This window comes from Camelus bactrianus, chromosome X, assembly GCF_048773025.1.
Source record: "Camelus bactrianus isolate YW-2024 breed Bactrian camel chromosome X, ASM4877302v1, whole genome shotgun sequence".
Lineage (NCBI taxonomy): Eukaryota > Metazoa > Chordata > Mammalia > Artiodactyla > Camelidae > Camelus > Camelus bactrianus.
In genome coordinates this window covers 40,881,028-40,905,183 of record NC_133575.1, presented here as the reverse complement: position 1 = coordinate 40,905,183, position 24,156 = coordinate 40,881,028, and the positions used below count along the sequence as shown (strand labels likewise).

The 24,156-nt window shown below is 43.9% G+C and overlaps 1 protein-coding gene across 1 annotated transcript; it reads right to left on the bottom strand.

Annotated features, from left to right (window-relative positions):
* Positions 1-18,137: 18,137 nt before the first annotated feature.
* RPS4X (ribosomal protein S4 X-linked) lies at positions 18,138-23,586 on the bottom strand. The gene is made up of 7 exons (XM_010973588.3): positions 23,509-23,586; positions 22,479-22,556; positions 21,825-22,005; positions 21,318-21,415; positions 19,957-20,128; positions 18,883-19,040; positions 18,138-18,310 (listed from the first exon to the last, which is right to left on the bottom strand). The coding sequence occupies exons 1-7, from the start codon at positions 23,509-23,511 to the stop codon at positions 18,209-18,211; spliced, it is 792 nt and encodes a 263-aa protein (XP_010971890.1). The 5' UTR covers positions 23,512-23,586; the 3' UTR covers positions 18,138-18,208.
* Positions 23,587-24,156: the final 570 nt, after the last annotated feature.

The window sequence follows — 24,156 nt, the reverse complement described above, 5'->3', positions numbered from 1 at the left end:
ATCCAGCCCATTTCCACACAGGGTCTTTGCATTGGCTATTCCTTCTGCCAGGAACACTTTCTCCAAAAACCTTGTATGGCTGGCTGGCTCCTCCTTACCATTCAAATTTCACCCACGTCTCTCGTGAGACCTTTCCTGACCCATCATGTCTAATGTAGCGACCCCCAACTCATCCTCTTTATATCCTTTAGAGCCCTCACTACTATTTAAAATTATCTCCTTTCTCTGTTTAATTCCATATTGTCCATTCCTCCTCTAGAACACTAGCTCTGTGTCTGTACCTCCAATACTCACAGTAGTTCTGGCACATAGTAGGTGCTTTAAAAGTATTTGGAATGAATGAATAGTTCAATAGTGCTTTCCTGTTTTCATAGCCTTCTGGTCTGGAGCTCAGATTTAGAGGGGGAGGAGGCAGTTGGAAAAAGAAGGGTTGTTTTTCATCTCCTTGCAGGGAACAAAACTGATTTTAGGGACTTTCAAGGTCTGCAACTATCCAAATTAGCAAAAGTCTTATCTATTCACTAACTAAAGCTCTCCTTGGAAACACTCGGGGAGGCTCCTTTGAATTATCGCGTGTCATTGCAGGCAATAAAACGGCCTTTCTTTGTCAATATTCTCTGCTTCAAATTTGTCACTAATTCCAGCTGGCCTCGTCCCAGCCCATCTGAATGACCGAAAGGCAGAGTGAATACAATTTAATCAGTGGCTCGGCCCCCGCGGGATGAGCTGGCGGTGTCTCTGCGGGCCTCATCGCTAAAAGGTGTTCCAGGGGCCGTGATTTTTGCACTGAATAAAGGCGGGCCAGCGGGGCCCCCGCCCCTGCGGCGGCGGGGGAATCTGGCAGGCGGCTCGAGGCGGGGGCGAGGCGGGCAGGGGGAGCTGCAGAAAGGCGGGGAGAAATAGGGAAGGCGACAATTCCCCGACGAAGAATAGTCATTGTTCTCAGAGCTGGCCCCCGGTTTACGGTTTTACAGACTGATCGAGCCATTATCTCATTTCTGCCCCCACGACACCCTGCGTGCGTGTTAGTGTAACATCCGGTGGTAGCAACCGGGAAACCGAGGCTCCGGGAGGGGCGGGGCTGGGAGGGCGGCGGCTCCCGCGGTGCTCGCTCCCCCGCACATCTCCAGCCGCCCGGAGCCCGGCGGCGCCGGGGCCGTTGCTATGACATTTCTGGAGTGTCACAAGTGCCCAGCAAGCATACAAATCGACCTGCATGAGACATAGCCCTGTGCAAAACAACTTCCAATTTACTCGCAATAATTACCACCCCCAGATAATCGCCTGTACCCGGGCAGGCGAGGAGGACTTGGCTGGGGGAAGGGAGGAAAGAGGCGAGAGAGGGAGGAAAGGATGGAGGGAGGGAGGCCGGGCAGAGGTGGCCAGAGCGAGGCTGGGGTTTCAGATAGAGGTGGGGGAAACAGAGAGGAGGACTTCCCACACTGGGTACTGAGGTAGGGCTCTGCCCTATGTCCACTGAAGAAAACACACAACCTAACACTTGCCAGTTTTATTTGGGGAACCTTACTGAAGACGAAAGCCTGGGAGTCAGTCTCTCAGAAAGCTCTCAGGAACAGCTCCGAAGAGGTAGGGAAGGAGCCAGGATATATACGTTTTTTTTTTTTTTTTTTTTTGGCCTGGGAAATATATATAGTCAGGCATACATCTTGGGAAAAGTTACTGCTAGTCACAAGGATCAGATATCTCAGCTAATTACTTTAGTGCTTTTCTGTGTATGGGAAGATGCAAGAGTTCGAGACCATTGAAATTCTTCCTTAGATAAGCATCTTAACTGTCTAGGGCCTGCCGGTATCCAAAGCACGGGAATGTTTTCTGTTTTTCTCCATCCTGAATTCCCCTTCAGGTACACCTTAGGGAAAGGGGGGGAGGGTGCTGTAGTGGCTGATGGCTGGTGGCTTGATGGCGGCAAGATTTGTTGTTTACCGGAACGGCAGGTAACATTCCTTGTCTGCACCTGTTTGCTTCTGGAAACTCAGACGTTCTGGATGGATCATATCAAGGCATTTCATTCAATATGTACTCGACACATTTGGTAGTGGGTACTTTGCCTGGCATTAGGGATGCAAAGGCCATCCTGTGGTGGAGTCGCTCACAGAATCCTGGGAGGCAAACACACACACACACACACACACACACACACACACACGACCCACAAACAAGGTACAATTATAAAGGCCATCATTCATTCAACACATATTTATTAAGTACCAGGCATTGCTGAGGATACAGCAATGAACAAAACATATAAAAATCCCTTCCTTCATGAAGTTTATGTTGGCGTGGAAGGAGACCAACATTTTTTTTTTAATAACAAAAGTATGCTGTTGGTTAGTGTATTTGTCTGGGTTCTCCAGAGAAATGGAACCAATAGAATGTGTATACATACATAAAAAGATTTACTATAAGGATTTGGCTCACACCATTTTGGAGGCTGAGAAGTCCAAGATGTGCAGTGGGTGAGCTGGAGCCCCAGAAAAGCCAATAGGATAAGTTCCAGTCCAAGTCCAAAGGCAAGAGGGAACTGACACAAATCATAGCAATATTTTTTTCAAACTAGCTCCTAGAGTAATGGAAACAAAAGCAAAAATAAACAAATGGGATCTAATTAAACTTAAAAGCTTTTGCACAGCTAAGGATACCATCAATAAAACAAAAAGACAATGGGAGAAAATATTTGCAAATGATGCAACTGACAAGGGACTAATTTCCAAAATACACAAACAGCTCATACAACTTAATATTTTAAAAAAGCTACCCAATCAAAAATGGGCAGAAGACCTAAATAGACATTTCTCCAAAGAAGACATCCAGGTGGCCAACAAGCACATGAAAAGATATTCAACATCGCTAATTGTTAGAGAAATGCAAATCAGAACTACAGTGAAGTGTCACCTTACACCAGTCAGAATGGCCATCATTAAAGTCCACAAATGATAAATGCTGGAGAGGATGTGGAGAAAAAGGAACCCTCCTACACTGTTGGTGGGAATGTAAGTATGGAGGTTCCTTAAAAAACTAAAAATAGAGTTACCATGAGATCCAGCAGTCCCACTCCTGGGCATATATCCAGAGAAAGACACATGCACCCCAATGTTCACAGTGGCACTATTTACAATAGCCAAGACATGGAAACAACCCAAATGTCCATCAACAGATGACTGGACTAAGAAGATGTGAGATAGATATATATATATACATACACACACACACACACACACACACACACACACACACACACACACACATATATATATATATATATATATATATATAGTGGAATACTACTCAGCCATAAAAAAGAAAATCATGCCATTTACAGCAACATGGATGGACCTGGAGATTGTCATTCTAAGTGAAGTAAGCCAGAAAGAGAAAGAAAAATACCATATGATATCGCTTATCTGTGGAATCTAAAAAAAAAGACACAAATGAATTTATCTATAAAACAAAAACAGACTCACAGACATAGAGAACAAACTTATGGTTACCAGAGGGTAAAGGGGATGGGAAAGGATAAATTGGGAATTCGAAATTTGCCCCTCTTGGGGAGTGATAGCAATGTTAGCTATCTTGATTGTGGTGATGGTATCATGGCTATATACACCTATCAAAATTCATCAAATTGTACATCTGAAATATGTATCATTTACTGTACAGGAATCATGCCAAAATAAAGGTGTTTTTTAAAAAAAGAGGGAACTGATATCCGTCAGGCAGAGAGAAAGGATTTTTTTTCTTCCTCCACCTTTTATCTCATTCAGGCTTTTCCATGGATTGGATAAGGCCCACTCCCACTGGGGAGGGCAATCTGCTTTTCTCAGTCGACCAGATTCAAATGTTAATCTAATCCAGAAACACCCTCACAGACACACCCAGAGATAATGTTTAGCTCAATATCTGGACACCCCATGGCCCAGTCAGGTTGACACAGAAAATGAGCCATCACAGTTGGTGATAAGTGTAAGCAAGGGAGAAAAATGAAACAGGCAAGGAGGACTAGGAGGCACTGGTGCCGGTGGGGTGGAAATTTAAACAGGGTGATGGCAAAAGGCTCACTGAGAAGATATCATTCGAATGAAGAGTTGAAGGAAGCAGGGGAGGGTACAGCTCAGTGGTAGAGCACATGCCTAGCAAGCACAGGGTCCTGGGTTCAAGCCCCAGTACCTCCATTAAAAAAAATGGACCTGAAGATGGTCATTCTAAGTGAAGTGGACCGGAAAGAGAAAGAAAAATGTGGTATATCACTTATAAGTAGAATCTTAAAAAATAAAAAAATAAGGACACAAATGAACTGTTTATTATTACTGTCCTTTATGATTGAATTACCACATTCTGTTGATTCTTATTTTTGTGGTTGGCTTTATTCCTTTGATAGCTATGTAAGTTTAAAAAGCTAAAGCTCTAAACTGTTCTTAGAAACAATGATCAGTACATATATGTAAACTGAAAAAATGTGCAGTATACTGTATATCTGTATCTACATGCAATATAATGTGTGTGTGCAGTCAAACTGTAGTAATCCTACCTAATAAAACTGAAAAAGGAAAAAAAAGTGAAGCAGCAAGCCATACGGATGTCCAAGAATTGTTCCAAGCAGAAGAAACAGGAGATACAAAGGCCCCGAGACAAGAGCATGTCTGGTGTGTTGGAGGAAGGACTCCTTCTGGAGGGATCATATCAAGGAACCCTCCTACACTGTTGGTGGGAATGTAAGTATGGAGGTTCCTTAAAAAACTAAAAATAGAGTTACCATAAGATCCAGCAGTCCCACTCCTGGGCATATATCCAGAGAAAAATATATTTCAAAAAGACACATGCACCCCAATGTTCACAGTGGCACAGTGGCACTATTTACAATAGCCAAGAATCAACAGAATGTGGTAATTCAATCATAAAGGACAGTAATAATAAGCAGTTCATTTGTGTCCTTATTTTTTTATTTTTTAAGATTCTACTTATAAGTGATATCATACAACGTTTTTCTTTCTCTTTCCGGTCCATTTCACTTAGAATGACCATCTTCAGGTCCATTTTGTTTTTAACGGAGGTACGGGGGCTTGAACCCAGGACCCTGTGCTTGCTAGGCATATGCTCTACCACCGAGCTATACCCTCCCCTGCTTCCTTCAACTCTTCATGAGTCCAGTATAGCCAGGGGAGAGGCGGCTAGGAGAGAGGCAGAGACAGAACACACAGGCCAGTAGGCCAACATAAGCAAGTGAAATGGGAGCCAGGGCACGATTTTGAGGTGGAGACACCATATGATTTGACTTTTCTTTTTCCCTTTTTAAAAAAATTTTGAGGGGGAGGTAATTAGGTTTATTTATTTATTTAATGGAGGCACTAGGGATTGAACCCAAGACCTCATGCATGCTAAGCACTCACTCTACCACTGAGCTATACCCTCCCCTCTCCCTACTTGTGTATTGATAAGGTCCCTCTAGATTCTTTTTTTCTTATTTATGTATTTATTTATTATTGAAGTATAGTTGATTTCTAATGTTGTGTTAAGTTTCAGGTGAGGAGCCCTCTGGCTTCTGTGTGATGAATAGACTGTGTGTGTGTGTTGAGGGGTGGTGGTGAGGGGCAAAGGAGCAGGTAGGGTATCATTGTAGTAATCCAGGTGAAAGACCAGGGTGGCACCTGTGGAGATGGTGAGACGTGGTTTATTCTGGGTAGACTTTGCAAGGAGAGCCAATGGGATTTGCTGCTGGATTGGATGTGTGGGAGGATTAAAAAGAGAGGAGTTGAAGGTGAGCAAGGAGCAAGGTCTTTTGGGACAGTCAGGGTGGTCTAATCAGGAGAGAGTTCAAGTTCGTAAGGATTTGGGAGTTAAATTTTGCTATAGCTCTACCCTTCTGGGCTGAGTGACCTTGGCAGATTGCTTTCCCTCTCTGAACCCAGGTTCCTTTCCTTGTAGAACCTCGCAGGGCAGCTGTGAAGATTGACTGAGGGGAGGTGTGTAAAACTCCCAGTGCCACAGCTGGTGCAGAGTAGGTGCTCCCTGAGCACTTTCCCCCTTGCTCTCCCCTTTCTGAGGAAGCCAAAGAAGCTTCGAAGCAGAGGCGAGATCAGAGGGGATGGTGAAGGATGAGTAGGGCTCTGTTAGGAGGAAAAGAGAGGCAAGAGACTCATCCTTCACAACAGGCAGGGTGGCATGGAGCCAATGGCCAGGCAGGCCTTAACGGACACCGTGGGGTGGGGAAGGCTGCAGGGGGACTGGGAACACCTGGGCATAGAAAGAGTATGATGGAAAGAAAGTCATGCATGAAGAAAGGAGCCCCATCAGGGAGATGTGAGGGGATGGGAGGCCAATTCTCCTCCTCCTCTCTGGCTCTGCCTTGGGCCAGCCTTGGCCCAGAGGACCTTTGAAACCTTCTGAGGTAAGGGTGAAGTTGGTTGTAACCGTGGCACACAAATTCCCAGCATGGTGAGGGGTAGGGAGCTCTGCACTGTGTGGAGTCACACGACAGACATCTGGCTTGGCCACCGGCCAGGACAAGCCCCAGCCCTCCACTGCAGCCGGACACACACTGATTGCGAACATATGACCCTCCAGGAGGAGGTTTTCTGAAACAGCTAAGTTTGCCTTCTGGCCTGAATCACCCTGGCCTGGGGCCTGCCACCAGGGCCCCCTTACTCCCTGCACAGAAGCATTAATTCTCCTTACGTGGGACCACTAGGCTCATGCCAAGGAACCCTTCCTCCAGAATCATGAACACCAACCCCCTACTTTGCAGGAGACTCTGACAACAGACTGCCTGGGTTTCCAGCCAGCTCCATCTCTATTAGTTGTATGAGCTTGGGCCAGGTTCCTGACCTCTCTGAGCCTTATTTTCCATCTCTACAAAGAAAGATATAAATGGCACCTCATGAGGGGGGAGGGTATAGCTCAGTGGTAGAGTGCATGCCTAGCATGCAAGAGGTCCTGGGTTCAATCCCCAGTACCTCTATTTAAAAATAAATGAATAAAAACCCAATTACCTACCCCCTCACCAAAAAAAAAAAAAAAAAAAAACCAAAACAAACAAAAAAAGACAGTTCCTTCACAGGCTTGAGGAAATGCTCCAATGGGATTATTTGAGACTGTGATCCAGAGGCTCTCAGTATTGAAAAGATGTAGATTTTACCTGGACACACCCCCCACACACCCACCCACTCCACACTCAATACTACAACTGACTAGGAGTAAAAATGATCACAAACTGTAAGAAGGGGCAGAAAGTCCAACCAAGCTCAGATTTTTCCTGTGATGACTCCTTTGATGGAGTCTTTTGAAATATCAGCTATCGTATTCTTTTCCCCCACACATTTGTTGTTATTCCTGCTTTATGAATGCCCGAAGCATTTTTATTGAGCAATTGGGCCCTGGAGAATTTGGATTTGGAAACTGTTACAGGTCAGACACATTCTTGCTGGCCAGGATCTGTGAACACTCAATAGAGTTTTCTACCTGCCAGGGAATGTTCTAGTTCATTTTATCCTCACAACAAACCCTATGAGCTTGGTACAAATTATGCTCCCCTTTTACAGATGGGAAAGCTGAGCATCAGGGGTGGGGTATGAATTGACTTACTAACATCACACAGCTAGTGAATGTTAGTGGAGGTTTTGAACACAGGCAGTCTTGCTATAAAGGCCACATGCTTAACCACTGTGCTGTACTGTCTCTTGAAATGGTTGGATAACACTTTGTCACACAGGTGAGACCCTTGTATCCCAAGGGGGACTGGAATGGGTTGAGAGAGTGGGATTTGCTCTCAGTAGCCATCTCCATGGCTGGAGACCCAGCCCCGAGCCCTCACCCTCACTACAAAATACGAGTGTGCAGCAATGTGGATGGACCTAGAGATTATCATATTGAGTGAAGTAGGTCAAACAGAGAAAGACAAATATCATATGATATCACTTACATGTGGAAATCTAAAAAAAATGATACAAATTCCATTTAAAAACCAAAAACAGGCTCATGGACATAGAAAACAAACTATGGTTACCAAAGGGGAAAGGGCAGGGAGGGATAAATTAGGGGGTGGGGATTAACAGACACATTACTGTATATAAAATAGACAAACGGCAAGGACCTACACTATAGCACAGGGAACGACATTCAATTTCTTGTAAGAACATATAATGGAAAAGAATCTGAAGAGAAAATATATGTATGTATGTACAACTGAAACTTTGCAGTACACCTGAAGCTAACATTGTAAATCAACTACATTTTAATGCAAAATTAAAAAGATACACGAGTACTCAAATTGGCCATGGGGCTGCCCAGTGTCTCTTTCTGGGGAGGAATCTGTAAGTGAGAGAGAGGTTTGAACTACACATCTTCCAAAGATCCTTTCAGTTCAAGGAATTGAAGTTTCAAATCCACCTCGGGCCTGTCAGCTGCCTCCTCCCAGAGGAGCAGGTAGACTCTGTATTTCCCCGCAGATCTTTTTCACCTGGTCCTCCCTCAGACAGCAATGTACATCCGCCTTTGCCTTGCTCACCCTGCACACCTGGGAGACCTCACCCCTCCTTTCTTTATCCTGATGCCTGATCCAGACTTCTTTGAGTTCTAGAACCATGTCTCCAACTGCCCCTCGGACCTATTGTCTCATGAACCTGGCGTGCTCCCTGCGGGGTGAACTCTGTGGATATCTTCCTCCCTCAGAACTTCTTCCTCCTTCTGTGCTTCTCTTTTCCAAGAATGGCTCCATCACTTGTCCATTTGCTTAAGCCAGAACCCTGGAAGGCATCCTCGACTTTTCCTTGCCCTCACTCCCCACATCCCATCAGGCATCAGGACCTGTTGGTGTTACCTTTTACATTTCTCCTGAATCCACTGCCTTCTCTCTATCCCCGCCGCCACCACCTCCCTAGTCCAGGCCACCCCCAGCTGAGAGATGAAGTAGAAAACAGTGCTCTCTGCCTCTATTCTCCACCTTCCAGTCCATTCTCTACCCAGCAGCCACGGTGAGCTTTTTTTTGGGAAATGAAGATACAGGGGATTGAACCCAGGGCCTCGTGCGTGCTAAGCATGCGCTCTACCACCTGAGCTATACCCAACCCCGCCACCACGAGCTTTTGAAAACAAAATCTGGGCATCTCTTCCCTGCCCAAAACTCTTCCACGACTTTATTTCTCTTAAGATTAAGTCCAAATTCTTACACACATTCAATGAAGCGCTGTGACATTTTCCAGGGTGGGTTCAAGCATCTGTATTAAACCTCAATCCAAACCTAATTACCTCTCCCCTCCCTCTGCCAAAATAAAATAATTGAATAATATAATAAACAAATAAAATACTTTTTAAAAACACAAGAAAAAAAAAGAAAAAAAAACCTGGATCCTGATGTCAGACTAGCCACCTAATAGCGAATGTGACTTCAGGTACACTTCTTAACCTCTCTTACCTGCAGTTTTCTCATTTGTAAAGTAGGACAATAGCAGCGCCTACCTGATACGGCTGCTGTGAGGCTGAGAGGAGATAGTGCATGAACCGCACTGAGCCCCCTGCCCCGAGTTGATATGCTTTAATAATTGACTGCAAGTTTGATCTTATGATTATAAAAGTTAGCAGTATCAGTCATATAAACTAGTATTGATTTAATCAACTAATGAATAATTATGATTAATAACGTTGTGGCTCTCCTTGTATTGTATTATAATTATTATTATGGGTTATTATATTAATTTGGATTTTATGATTATCTCTCCAGCCTCACACCTCACCTCCCCCATCTTTTCCTTTCCTTTTATTGCTACATACTCTTGCCACCCCCACCCCACTGCCTCCACCAGCTTTCTCACTCTCTCCCTGGAAAATTCTCTCCCCATCTCTGCTTCCTCCAGCCCATTTTTGTATTGCTAAGTCCTTTTCTGTATCCACTCAGGGATGGATTCTCTGGGGAAGCCTTCTCAGATCCTCCTCTACCCCCAGACCACTGTAGATGCCTCTTCTTTGGGCCCCCTAAGCACCCCATACTTCCCTTCGCAAAGCCTCCATCACAGCATGCTTGTAAACATTTACTTATCAAAATCCTGGAGTTAGGCTGTCAACATGGCGAGGTGCTCTGTGTGTTCTTCACCACTAGATCTGAAGCTCTTAGCGTTGTTGGGCACACTGTAGTTGTCCAGTAAATGTTTGCTGAATGAACAAAGGACCGGCCTGGCAGCCATCCTCCCCGTCCTCTGCTTCCCTCCTCCGCCTCCCTTTACCAGATCCAAGGCCCTGAGCCAAACCTCTTCAAAGCCAAAAGCTGTTAACTGAATACAGAATCAGACTGAACCCAAGCGGGTGGGTTGACCACCTGGTCACTGCAAGAACTTTCTGTCTCTGCCCTAAAGGTATTTCTGACTTGTAGTTCCTAAACCTCGCACTCCCTGTGGACTTCGTGAAGGTGTAGGTGGTAGTGGTGGGGGGTGATTGAGGGCAAGTGGATTCACCTCCGCTGAACTTTATTTTTGTCGTCTATAAAATGACAAATGAGGCCCACTTTGGCAGGGTCACCATGGAGATTCACTGAGGTGACACACGGAGGTGCTTCGGAAACTGGGAAGGGCTGCATGTAACACTTGATGAAGATCAAACACAGAAAATGTGTCACTCTTTGGCTCAGTTCTTTTCAAGACCCCATGTAGACAAGGGATCTCTTTATACAGCATTATCTCTAGCAATCCAGTTATAATTGATTGACATTATTGCTTTCTTTATGTTTGGCAGATTCCCAGCCTGTGGCAACTTACTGGTCACCATAGAGACCTGAGAAGCGCTCCTTGTCTCATTGGTACCAATATTTACAAACCAACCCTTAAAGTGGATTATTTTGAACATGGCTGACCTCATGTATTCAATGTAGATTGTATTAGTTCCAATTTCAGGTGACATTTTCTGACCTCGTCCCCTTAAGCACAAGCAAAAACTGTGGCTTTTTTTTTTTTTTGAAAGTGAAGAAGTACAAGGTGTGCTTGGGGAATAGTAAGGGAACAAATCAGATGGAGGGAAGTGTTTGTAGGGGGAACCACAGGGTAGACTTCTCATTCATTCATTCTTTCATTCCTCACCCACATGTGCCAGTTACTGGGCAAGATACCAGGATACAGCAGTGAGCAAGATTAGCCTTAAGGACTTCGCAGTCTCCTGGAGGAGACAGACAATTAAATAGACATTTGGAATACACTGCGGTAAATTCCATGATGGGAAGAATAGGGAAATGGTGGACTGTGGGCCCCTAACCTTTGAGGTTCCCCCAGAGAAAGCAAAATCTCAGCTGAGACTGGAAGGATGGGTGAGAGTCAGCCAGAAAAAAATAGGGGGAGGGGAATGCAGGAGAATGGAGTGAAAAAAAAAATGTTCCTGGAAGAAAAAGTCCAAAGGATATGAAGAGAGACAAGAAGAGGGTAAATCTGAGGGCCTAAAATAGAAAATCATGAACTATGGGAATAGAAGCACTGTGGGGAGAGCGGAGGGAGAGGAAAAGGATGCGTTCTACTTGGGACATGCTGAGGAGACATCCAAGATGAGCTGTCCAGGTGGCAGGTGATTTTGCGGGCCTGATGTCCAATAAAGACGTCGCAGTGGGGAGGGTGTAGCTTAGTGGTAGAGTGCATGCTTAGCATGCATGAGGTCCTGGGTTCAATCCTCGAAACCTCCAATAAATAGATAAATAAACAAAATCCCCACAACAAACAAACAAAAAGAGAAGTCACGGGGAATAGGGACCTGGGAGCTGGCAGCTAGTATGTTGTCCTTTAATGGGAAAATAGGACCACGTTGGGGAGGGCTTGCAAGGATAGCAAGCCTTTTGGACCTGATTCTACTGACAGTGCCTTGGAACAAGAGGTTCTGAAGAGGAAGTGATACATTTCAAAGTGGGCTCTCATGTGTGGAGGATAGACTAGGGTGGGAGCAAAGGAAGTCACCTGTGGCGGGGGTGGCTGAAGGGGTGGAGGGCACATGTGAGGGGTCCTGAAGAGGCACATTCAACAGGACCAAGGCAGCCAAGTGGGCTTCAGAGTATGATACAGTGCTGTGCTTGTCAAAGCCAACTGTTAAATTTTCAGGAATTTTCTGAGACATTTGTAAAAAATAACCATTGTTAAAAATGTAGAGGGGAGGTGAGGGGCTGGGAGGGGAAGCAGAGGGGCAGCAGGTGGAAGCAGAGGGGCCGGGGAAGGTGGGGGGGAGGATGGGAGGGAGGGTATAGGTCAGTGGTAGAGTGCTTAGCATGCACTACTAGGTCCTGGGTTCAATCCCCAGTTACTTCCTCTAAAAAATAAATAAATAAATAAATCTAGTTGCCTCCCCCCAAAAAAGAATAAATAAAATAAAAAGAAACTGCCACTTAAAAATTTTTTTAAATGTGATATTTTAAAAAAAAGATTAAAAAAACATGTAAAAGGGGGGAGGGGCAGGATTGAGGTATGGGATTAAGAGATACAAACTACTATGTATAAAATAAATTAGCAACAAAGATATATTGTACAGTACAGGAAAATATTATTTTGTAATAACTTGGAGTATAATCTGCAAAAAGATTGAATCACTATATTGTACACCTGAAACATAATATTGTAAATCAACTATACTACTTCAATCAAAAAAATTAAAAATGTAAAAATATATCATACTTAAAATATTTCTAAATGTTAATATATAAACCTATAATTATGTAAATTATATTAAATACAGAGGTAATAAATAAATACTAAAAACTCACTTCCTAATTATTTTACTACATTTTACTATTATCTACAGCCTTGAGGTTATTTGCGCCTGTTGTACACTCGCAGTGGAGATGCTATATAACACCGTCCTCCTGCGAATTTCTTCCCAGCTGCCTGTTGATGGTGGTAGCTTGAAATTGACCATGGAAATTGGTAAACACTACAAATCAGGACTTTGATTAATTGTCTTGTTGATTGTCTAGAATTAAGAAAGTGTTGGAGAAAATGTTAAAATGCTGATTAAACTTAAAAGTATGTTGTGTCTTCTAGCCACTACATTGTAAATAGCACACAAAAAAATTAAGGAAAACATTCTCTCAGTATTCAAAAACTATTATGTGATTCAGTAAAGAAGTTGTTCATGTCCCTAACAAACAAGGGAAATTCTAACAGATGTCTTGGTTGTTTCACTTTTGTCTTATTTGTTAATGCAAACAAAAATGTCAACCAACACTCTTGTCAGAACTACATTTCTTTGTCAATTGCAACCATAATGATAGGTTGATACAGATACAAGAGTTTGGCAAAAATCAATGAAAACATTCTGTGAGAATCAACTGGCTATATGGAATTCAGAATAAAGAGTCTGGCCTATTTTATTATTATTTACAAATTGTGTTACATATCCTTTATATTAGTAAAATTTACAGTAAACCATATATATATATTTATCTCCAGAGAGCTGGATGTTACACATTTACCAGCACACCACTGATTATACATGGTTACCATTGCTAGAAAAGCTAAAAAAAAATACATGAGCATATCCCTAGGAAAGTCTCTGGAATAAACCGAAATGCTCTTGGCTCTTGGGAAGTGTCTTCTTTCTGTAATTAATACTAAAGGCTGTTTGTTGTCTCTTGGGAATACTTTGTGTTATTATTACTATATATTAGCCGAACAGTATCATATCCTCAGAAGTCAAATTGGTAGAGAAAAAAAAATGACCCATAAACTCCTGCCTGAGCAAATCAAATGTTTTCAGTTTTCATTTTCTCTTTGGGCTTTGGGATTGATCTTTGTGTCTGGGGCATTTTCCCAGCCTGACAACATCCCCTGATTCAGGATGGATAAATCCTCCCCAAAAAGATAGCATCTCTCTTGGGCATCTAGCTTACACCTAAGGTAAGGTGGAAATTAACTCCTTGAGCAGAGCCCTGGAGAGTCAGCACTCTCTTGGCACCAGGAACCCAAGGTCATGATGTCTGCAGCTTACTTTCAAAGGGTTCAAAAAATAGGTATGGGGTGTGTGTGTACATGTCTATACAGAGAAATAAAGCAAATATGGCAAAATGTTAATTATTATTTTTTAATTTTATTTTTTTTGTAGGGGGAGGTAATTAGGTTTATTTATTTATTTATTTATTCTTAGAGGAGTTACTGGGATTGAACCCAGGATCTCAGCAGTCTAAGCCTGTGCTCTACCACCTGACCTATATACCCTTCTCACTAATTTATTTATTTTTTGTTAATGGAAGTACTGGATTGAACTCAAGACCTTGTGCATGCTAAGCATGTGCGCTACTTCTGAGCTATACTCACCCCCTTGAAAATTTTAAGATTTTGTATGGTACTAATTCCCTTCGTTAATATATAATTCTTAGATGGGAACTTCTAGGGGGAAGGGAGTTTTATCACCTTCCTGTTACCTCTTGAGGGAATGCTTAGTTTTGGGTTTTTTTTTTTTTGAGGTACTGGGGATTGAACCCAAGATCTCAAGCATGTGTTCTACCAACTGAGCTATACCCCAACCCCCCAAATGTTAAAATGTTAATTACTGAATCTAGCTGGTGTCTATATAGGTGATCACTGTACTACTCTTTCGGCTTTTCCTGTATATTTGAAAAAGTTTATAATATAAAGCAGCTATATAAAAAAGAGTCAGTGCAAGGTGCTAAGTTCCTCTCTTGTTCAAGAAACAGCAGGAGACCAGTGTGGCTGGTACAGATTGATCCAGAGGAGAGTAATAGGAGATGAGGTCAGAGGCCAGATTGTGGGGGGCCTGGTGATGACTGTGGCTTTTAATCTAACTGAGAAGGGAGCCATTTGGGGCCTCTGAGCAGAGGAGGGACCTGAGCTGATTTACACACTTTAAACAGGGTTGCTCTGGCTGCTGGGTTGAGATTGTAGCGGGGCAAGGATGGAAGCTAGACCAGTCAGGTGTTAATGCTGTAATTATAATGTAGGAAAGAGTTGTTGGTGGCTCAGGCCAGGGTGGTAGCAATGCAGATGATGAGAAGTGGTCTGATAATTTTGTGGGGAGGAGGGAGGGCAGAAACTCTATTATTTAGCTCTCTGTTCCTTTATGAGTTTCTTGTGAAAAATATCAAACATATACAGAAGTGTTGTGACTGGTGTGATGAACACCGGGGACCTGTCACCCAGCTTCAACATCATTAGGACATGGTCCATCTTGTTTCATTGATAAATCCTCACCCACTAGATTATTTTCAAGCAAATTCCAGACTGCTTGTCATTTGTTCAGCAACTCCTTCAGAGTATGTAGTTCTGCAAGATACAGACTCCGTGATTATCACAGAAAAAATTATCAATCATTTCTAAATATAACCAAATATGGATTCTGGATATACTGTGAAGGTGGAGCCAACAGAATTTTCTAATAAAATTATGTGTGGAACACAAGAAAAGGAGACGAATAAGGACATGTCCAAAGCACTTAGCCCGAGGGGAAAGATAGAGAGTTCAGTGGTAGAGCATATGCTTAGCATGCAAGAGGTCCTGGGTTCAATCCCCAGTACCTCCATTAGAAAAAAAAAAAGTTGAGCAAAGTGCTTGGCCTGAGTAACCCATAGGATGGAATCTACCATGACATGCTATGGGAAAGATTATGGAGGGAGCTGATTGGCCCGGGTCAGGGTCAGTGAGGGCGGAAATCCCTCTTTCTGTAACATCTAGTTTAGCAACAATAACACAGGATTTGGATCTCATGAACCATAAAGTTCTACACAAGTCCTAGCTGTTTGTATTCTTGTTCTCATTTAAATCTCTGGACTACACCGTGAGGCCCACCCTCCTGAAGGCACAAAGGAAGTAAACCAAACCCAATAAAGTGCTGCTTGCTTCAGTGAGTTTTATCTCAGGACGTTTTGCCTGCCTCTCTGCTGAGATGATCTCTAAGCTTCTCTCCAGATCTTAAGATTTTTATGAATCAAAGTGGAAGCCTTAAAAAGGCTACAAAGATGCAAGCCACATTATTTGGAAACTGTAGCTCATTCCAGTGATACAGGCTGCTTTGGCTAAGTCTCCAGGTACAACCTGGTATGAGGGTGGAAATTCTTCCCCACACTGTAGTTGCTAATTAAAAAAAAATCTTATGCTAGTTTTTTTTTTTTCCTGTGTTAGTTTAACAAATAAATTTAAAAAACAAAATAAATTGAAAATAGTGCTTTAAAAAATTCTGGTGATGTGAGGATACTGCAGTCAAACACACCAATTCCCCAGTTGTACAAGATGGCTGGCCAATTAGCATCTAGGAAACCACTGCACTTTTGGAAAGAACCAGTTTGGAGGCCTCTTACCCTCCACATTCACTTTGGTTCTTTAGCTAAAATTCAAATCATTTCCATCATCTGCTGAGACAGAACAAACCTAGAAAGATGCAAAGTGCAGCTACAGTTGCAGCGGGCAGGGTGGCAGCAAGAGAATCTGCCAGCATTCAGGGACCCCTGCCCCTGGCCTTTCACTGTCTCCCCTGCCTGTTTCTCAAGGGGCACCGTGAAGATTATTTCTGATCTGGCCCCTCATCAGAACTGCCTTTCTGGGCAAGCTCCATTTTTGGCAAGAGAACCAGGCTGAAGCAATGTGTCTGGCAAGCCCACTTCCACACCTCTCTCCCACCGGATTTGGCTGGACCCAGTTCTTGCAGAAAGTCCCCTTCTCCTGCTTAAGTAGAGGTCCTGAGGCCCCAGCCAGTTGTGTTTTTGTCTGCAATATGGAAGGCAGAGATGTCCTGAGTGTCCAAACCTGGGCTTGGAAGACCCTTGGGCATGCCTCCTCTTATAGCTGAGTTCAGATGTTGCTCAGTTCTTTGGTAAAACCAGTGTTCTACAGCTTCTGACTTCCAGCCCAGGACCCGGTCAGTGGTAGAGATGCTGCCCCAAGCCACAGCTCCTCAGTATGCTTCCTCACCCACTGAACACCAGCCCTGACCACTAGACATGCCCAGTTAAACATGCAGTAACTTTACACAGGTTCATACCTCAGATGGAAGATAGGTTTTTCACCCCAAATCCTGTCACTGTGGGATGATTTAGTAAGCTTGAGTGGTCTGCAGCAAGTAAAGATGTTAAATGAAGAGGATGGTGAGATCTACAGGGCAGTGGTTCTTAACACGGGCATTCTTGCTCCCTGGTGGCGATCCAGTAATGTCATTTTTTGGCTATCACAGGGTATGTTGGGGCGGGGGGGTATAGCTCAAGCTGTAGAGTGCATGCTTAGCATGCGCGAGGTCCTGGATTCAAACCCCAGTACCTCCTCCAAATATAAATAAACCTAATCACCTCCGTCTCATAAAAAGGAAAAAAAAAGGTATGTTGTAACATCTAGTGGGCAGATGCCAAGGATGCTGCCCAACATCCCATGATATACACAGGACAGCCACCCACAAGTTACCTGGTCCAATAGTATGTATGAAGGTTGAGAAATCCTGCTATAGGCCAAGGTGGTTTGGGTTTTCAGCGGGCAGGCATTTTGTAGGGGAACAGGAAGAGCTGGCTGATATAAGGCAGACTAAATGATAATTTCAGAAGGGACCCAGGGCTTTAAATGAGCAACAGGTCTAAGAGCTGGCCCCTTGCAGCAGGGGCACCCCTTGAGTCTGGCAACATTGTCTTGCAGTTCTGAGGGAGTTGAGGACTGACTGCAGTGGCAGCTGGAGAAATGACACAGGATAGAGAACTAACTCCAAGCAAGCACATCACTTTGCCACATTAAGAGCCCATACATTTATAATGACCTGTATCTGCAGCTGGAGACTTTCATCCTGCCACTTGGCAAGCTGGGCACAGGAGTAGGAAAAAAACAGATGAGCCAGGCTTATGGATGGGGTAATGCAATAATGACCAGAGAATGGAAGGCACTGATTTTTTTAAGCTAAGAGAACTTAACGGGGTAGATGAGTTCCCAGCCCAGTAAGGGGGCTTGACAGTATGGGCTCCCCAGGTTCTCTCCAGTCCCGGGTTACCTGCTACTTCTTTCTTGCCAAGTTTGATGTGTTCTTCCTCCTGCCACCACCCCAGTCCAGTCTATAGGAGATGCAGGAAGAGCCACGTCACAGAACCCCTAAGCACGTCTGAAAATTCAATCCACTTTTCATGTTACAAAGTAAAAAGGAAACTAAATCAAAGCAAACAACAAAAACCCAAACCGCGATAGAGGGGCTATTAATTATTCGGCTTTATCTTTAATTAAAGTAAAAGATTTAATTCCAATCCTGTCACCTAGGGATCATTTCATCCACTGCTCTGTTTGGCCGCCAGTCTCTTGTCTCTCTCCTCAGCAATGGTAAGGCGGATACCCTTTCCACGGGGAAGAGAGATCCATGGTTTGTTGCCCTGGAGGAGAAAACAAAGAGAATCAAAACCTGCTACACACCAACTCCGTCAATAGGTCAGCACATGCTATATTTGTCATCTTATTCAGAGAACAGAGAAGCCCCGTTTGTGAAAGCACTCAGCAACAGCCAGGCAGTCTAAGCCACTTAGATGCTGGTTTGTCAGAAACATCCGCTCCTTGGGATGTATTAAACTTGCTGCCCACATATGCAGATGCAAACTACAACACCCTTCATAACTAGCCTTAGAAGAACTGAGGTAGTGCCCAACGCCAGGTATTAGTTTCCAAAAACAACAAAACCAAAAAACTCCAAAGGCACAATTTAAAGAACCTAACTATATATAAGGTATGTTCATCCCGTTACTGGCACTTTTCCCCAACCCAGGTGATCTGGTCAACCACTGATTCTGTGATACTGGGGTACAGGATTGCCCCAGGCCTGCTCTGTGTGAGCCCTATCCCAGGAGGCTACTTTATGTTCATAGAGCCAGCAGGAGCCAGCTGCTGCAATTCCAAGCAATACCTGCATTTACAGGTTTCTCTGGACTAGAGAAGGGAATCCCAGACTTACTTTGCCAATAACGAAAATATTGGACAGCCGGGTGGCAAAGCTGTTGCCGTTGGCATCTTTCACGTGAACTACGTCAAAAGAACCGGGATGTCTCTCTCTGTTGGTGATGACACCAATTCTCCCCAGGTTGGCACCTCCAGTCACCATACATAGGTTACCTAGGTGGGAAGGAAGAAACAGTCTTCTCAGAGCAAAGCACTGTGCCCAGTGTAATCAATGACAGACAGTTCTGAAACATTTACTTCTACAGATCTGTTGTTACCCAAGCTAGAACTCTCAGGGTCCTCTTAAAATTTGCCCTGTCCTTACTGCACAGCTAATAAATGTAAACTTCAACACACCCACCTTGCCCAGACTACTGCTGTGCCTCCAAGGCACAGTTCTAGGCTACTGCTCTAACAGACTGGGGATGATGACAGCATTACCAAGGGATGTATCACAATTAGGCCAGTCTGCTTTTTGGCCAGACTTCCCTGCCCAGCCCTCAAGCCATTTTCACAGATGGGCAGGGCGGGGTTGGGGCTTTTGAGTCATCTAGAGCAGGCCTGGGAATGCTGTCTTATACCAGACCTCATCTCTTCCACACACAATATTCTGAGCACTTGGGCCTCTGGAAGTCAAAATACTATACACCTGGGCACTGGAGCAGATACATTCTCCAGTAATTTGTTTTTACTCTCCACCCAAATGTAAACCCATTCAGTTTCTCACACCTCCCCACTGAAGCCATTCTTAGCTGACTTCCCTCTCCACAATTCAGAACACATTCCTCTAACCCTTACTGCCACCAGAAAGCCATGCTGAAACAAGACACCTTAAGGCTTTACACATGCCCTAAACATTAATTTCTTAAAACTAAGAGCTGCCGCCTTCCCAATCCCTGACTTCATCAAGATATCTAGCTTTGGTTGCTAATTAGGTGCACATCAGACTCACCTAGAGCTCTCAAAAATAAAAACACCCCACCCAAAACCCTGTACCCAGACCCTGTGCAAGTCATAACAATTAAAAGGGAAACACAACAGCTTATAGCTCAGCTTTAAAGAGAATGCCCAAGCAGGAGAGGCTGCTTACCAGTGTCGAATTTGATGAAATCAGTAATCTTGCCAGTCTCCAAATCAATCTGAATGGTGTCATTCACCTTGATGAGGGGATCAGGGTAGCGGATGGTGCGTGCATCATGGGTCACCAGATGAGGGATTCCTTTTGTGCCCACAAAGATCTTTCTTACTTTGCACAACTTGTACTAGGAACACACAAGGGTTAGCCACATTAGTCTAGCTCACATGCACTATGCTTGAGTACATTAAACAGTTCTTTCAGAGCCAAAAGTCACCAGCTGAAAAATGCAACCAGTAGCTAAAGGTACCAGCCCTACATAGGAGCAGCCTGTTTCCTAAACTGCAGCTGAATAATGGTGTCCTTTTCCCCCTATACTCCACAAACTTATATTGCACATTGCCCCTTTCTAGGTTAGTCTTATTTCCTATTATGTATTTTCTTTGTAGCACTGCATCACCCCAAGGTTCAAGTTCAAGGCACTGAAGGCCCCACAACCTCAAACTCCCAGAATTCTTCCCTCCAACTCACCCAGATAACAAGTGCCTCTTAATGCCCTCTATATCACAATTGAGTTTTGTCTCACAAACTGCAATTGTATTACCAGTTTGTCTAATCAACAAATATTTCACAAAGCATTTCAATTTTGGAATTTCACTCCCTAAGACATGCTTTAAGTAAAATCAAATCACCTCAATGCCATTGGACATGCCCTCCAGCCTGCAGATAACAAGGCAGCTAAGGAAATTAGGAGCTGAATCACCTAATTGAATTAACCTTCATTTACAGCCAATACTTCAAGAAGCCATGAACTTTTACATAAAACCATCACAACAAACTGGATTAAATAATCAATGTCTGTAACCTTTTTTTGGAGCTATTTCAAACTAGTGCCCCAAGGATTATCAGTCCCCTCCATTAATACCTTTCCCCTCCCCAGAGTAAAGGGCCAATTGTATTGAACTAGATATTGGCTTCCTGGTCCTTTATTCTTAAAGGACCCATACTTCAGATACTCCTGAAAACTAGGCAAACAGATGTCACTGCTCAGCTACAATCCATTTCTGCCATGAAAAAAGAAAAAACACAATCTGTTGATGTTCACTTCAAATGAGGGTCAACTATCAGATATGCAGCAATGCACTGCCACACAGCTATTAGCAAGACTTTTAATTACATGGCACAAAACTGTACACACGACAGAACCACACCAAATTGTTAACCAATTGTCAACCGGCTATTTCCATGTATAAGATTCTAAGTCATCTTAATCTACCTACCTCACCACAATGGACCAGCCCATGTGCTTAACTCAGCTCTAACTTAGAATCAAGGTACTTTACTAAATGAAGGCCCAGCCTGCTTGCAACACTCACCTTGGCTTCCTCAGGTGTAATACGATGGACAGCAAAGCGACCTTTGGTGTCATAGATCAGGCGGAAATTCTCTCCAGTCTTGTCAATGCTGATGACATCTGATATCAAACAGCAATATGAAGGTTACTATAGTGACCCCCACTACCCCACCATGAACACTAACAATATCAATATAAGGAGGAAAAAAACCCATGTTTCCCATTTCGAATACCAAAAAGGATTCCCAAGATCCATGATGGCTAGTCAGTCTTTAGTATTTCAAGACCCTGTTTTTGTGACATGAAAAACTTAAAGTGAGTTGGAAATTCGGTTTTGAGAAATGATCCATTATTATTCCATGATTATTTGCAGCCCCACAGTATGTAAGTAAAACTCTTGAGGGGGAAGGTCATGCTTTATTTGTCTGAAACTGATAAAAGCCCACCACTATTTAATACAACTATTTTAGAGAGGGAGATAAAACAATCACAAGGAGCCACCATCAAGTGCCCACCATTAACCACTTACCCATAAAACCAGCAGGGTAGGTTATATCAGTGCGAACCTTGCCATCAATCTTAATGAAACGCTGCATGCAAATCTTTTTTACTTCATCACCTGTTAAGGCATACTTAAGTCTGTTCCTTAGGAAAATGATGAGGGGGAGACATTCCCTCAGCTTGTGGGGACCAGTAGATGGACGAGGAGCCTGTAAAATTATAACTATTGTTGGGATTCACTCCAATCACCTCTCAAGTCCTGAGATCCACCAGACTATCATCCCCCAATTTGGGTAGACAAGAGGTTTACAAGCCTACAAAACTATTCTAGACCTTAAAGTCTTACAACATTTTCCCCTTTCAGAGGACTAGGCCTGTTAAGAACATTTGAAGTCTTGCCTTCATCTAAGTGTGGTATGTGCGATAAATGACGCAATTATCATGCAAGAGTGAGGTGGGGTGCAGTCAGATAGCACAGGGCATTCAAGAACAGAGGAAGTAAAGAAAGAATATGCTTTCCTTACCCCTGGCCCCCAGATGATTTATGGGAGGCACTGCAGGAAACATTTTTTGGATACAGTAATCAGGGATGCCTGACACATTAAAGCACAGTATAAAGTATGTACCTTAAGTACTTCGATACTTAATATATAAAACATGCTTACAATATAATGATACTTACAAACACACCGGTCAGTTTATCCAGCATCCAATGCTTTGGAGCTGCTACACGCTTCAGGTGCTTCTTGGGACCACGAGCCTGAAGGGGTTTTAGGGTTTTAATGCTGTTAAACAGTTTCAAGTCTTTCCAAGAACAGCTTACAAGAAAGTTTGTTTCCTCTCCAGCAAAATGTAGACAATGTTAAAAAGCACAAGGCCGTGACAAAAGGCAGAGAAGCAAATGCATATACAGTATGTAGCAAATACCATAGGTTCCATAAACTGCAACCAACTTTCTCATTGTACAAACATTAATTGATTACTGTCTCTCGGAACAATATGTAGTTACTAAGTATTTCCATGTTACTGCTTAAAAGTATATCTGCTTCTAAAGGTTTTTTCTAGGACACTATATTGGTGAAATGGCTAGGGGCTAGACCTCGTGGCACACAGAAACAGAAATGGACCAGCACCCAGCCCGTGCTTCTACTTATCCAAAAGAAAAATTCTCAAAGTATAACTGGCTAGTTTTTAAGTGTTTGATGCGAGATCTTATCTGACCTCAGCACAATCACGTGCCAATAGCTGCTTCCTCGAACTCTAAAGAGATCACTTTTCACCTCAAAATGCGGAAGAAAGCCTTAATGCCGTACACTGCTGCTTACTAGCCACACTACATAAAGTTAGGCCGTGCCAAAGACACGGCGGAAAAATCTCTTCCCCGCCCGCCCCGGGCCCTACGTCTGTCCTCCGGACCCACCCGGGGCTCCGGCCTGGGAAGTCAGCCGCTCCTCCCAGGGCGGCAGGATGCGTGGCCGGGTGTGGCCGGCCGGGTGACCAAGGCCTTCCCGCCAACGACATAGATTTTCCCCCCAAGGCCGGGCGCCGACTTTCGCCCTCGCCCTCAAGCCCACCGGGGCCCACTCCTCAGGCCACACTCCCTTCGCCTCCGCCCGACCACCCACTACGGGAACCCCGAAGCCCTGGGCAGCCCCGACCCTCAGAGGATGGAGGCTGATGAGTCCCAAGAGCTCCCAAAGAAGCTGCCTTACCATGGCTGCGCTAGGCACGAAAAGAGGACCGCCTTCTTCCGGCGCGGCGAGAAAAAGAGGCTCGGCGCCTGCGCGCGCGGAAACCTTGGACGCTCCGCCCTAATCCGCCCTTTCTCAACGCTCTGGGAGGCTATCTTGCCACCTGCTGGTGGGAGGTCAGAGGTCCGGGGCTTGGGAAACGCCACCGAAAGAGAGGTGTCTTTCAAGAGTGATTTCCTCCCTCCCCTTTCCCGACCTACTTGCCTCCAGTACTTGCTGAGCGCCTCTGGGGCGCCTGATTCTGTTAGGTGCTGGACGTACAAAGATGAGTTAGACAAGTTCCCTACCTTTGAGGAGAGGGCAAAGTGAGGCTAAGTCCCACATACACATGCTTATATAATCAGTAGAATACATTTAAATGAATATTTAATATTATTTCTTAAATATATTTTGCACAAGGAACTATATTCAATATTGTAATAACCTATAATGGAAAAGAATCTGAAAATGAATATCGACATATGGATGATTGAATCACTTTGCTGTATACCTGGAACTAACACAACATTGTAAATCAACTATATTCCAAAAAAAAAAAAATTTTGTCTGTCTCTTCTTCTGAGTTCCCTCAATCCAGCCACCTCTCTCATACCTCAAGTTGGGAAGAAC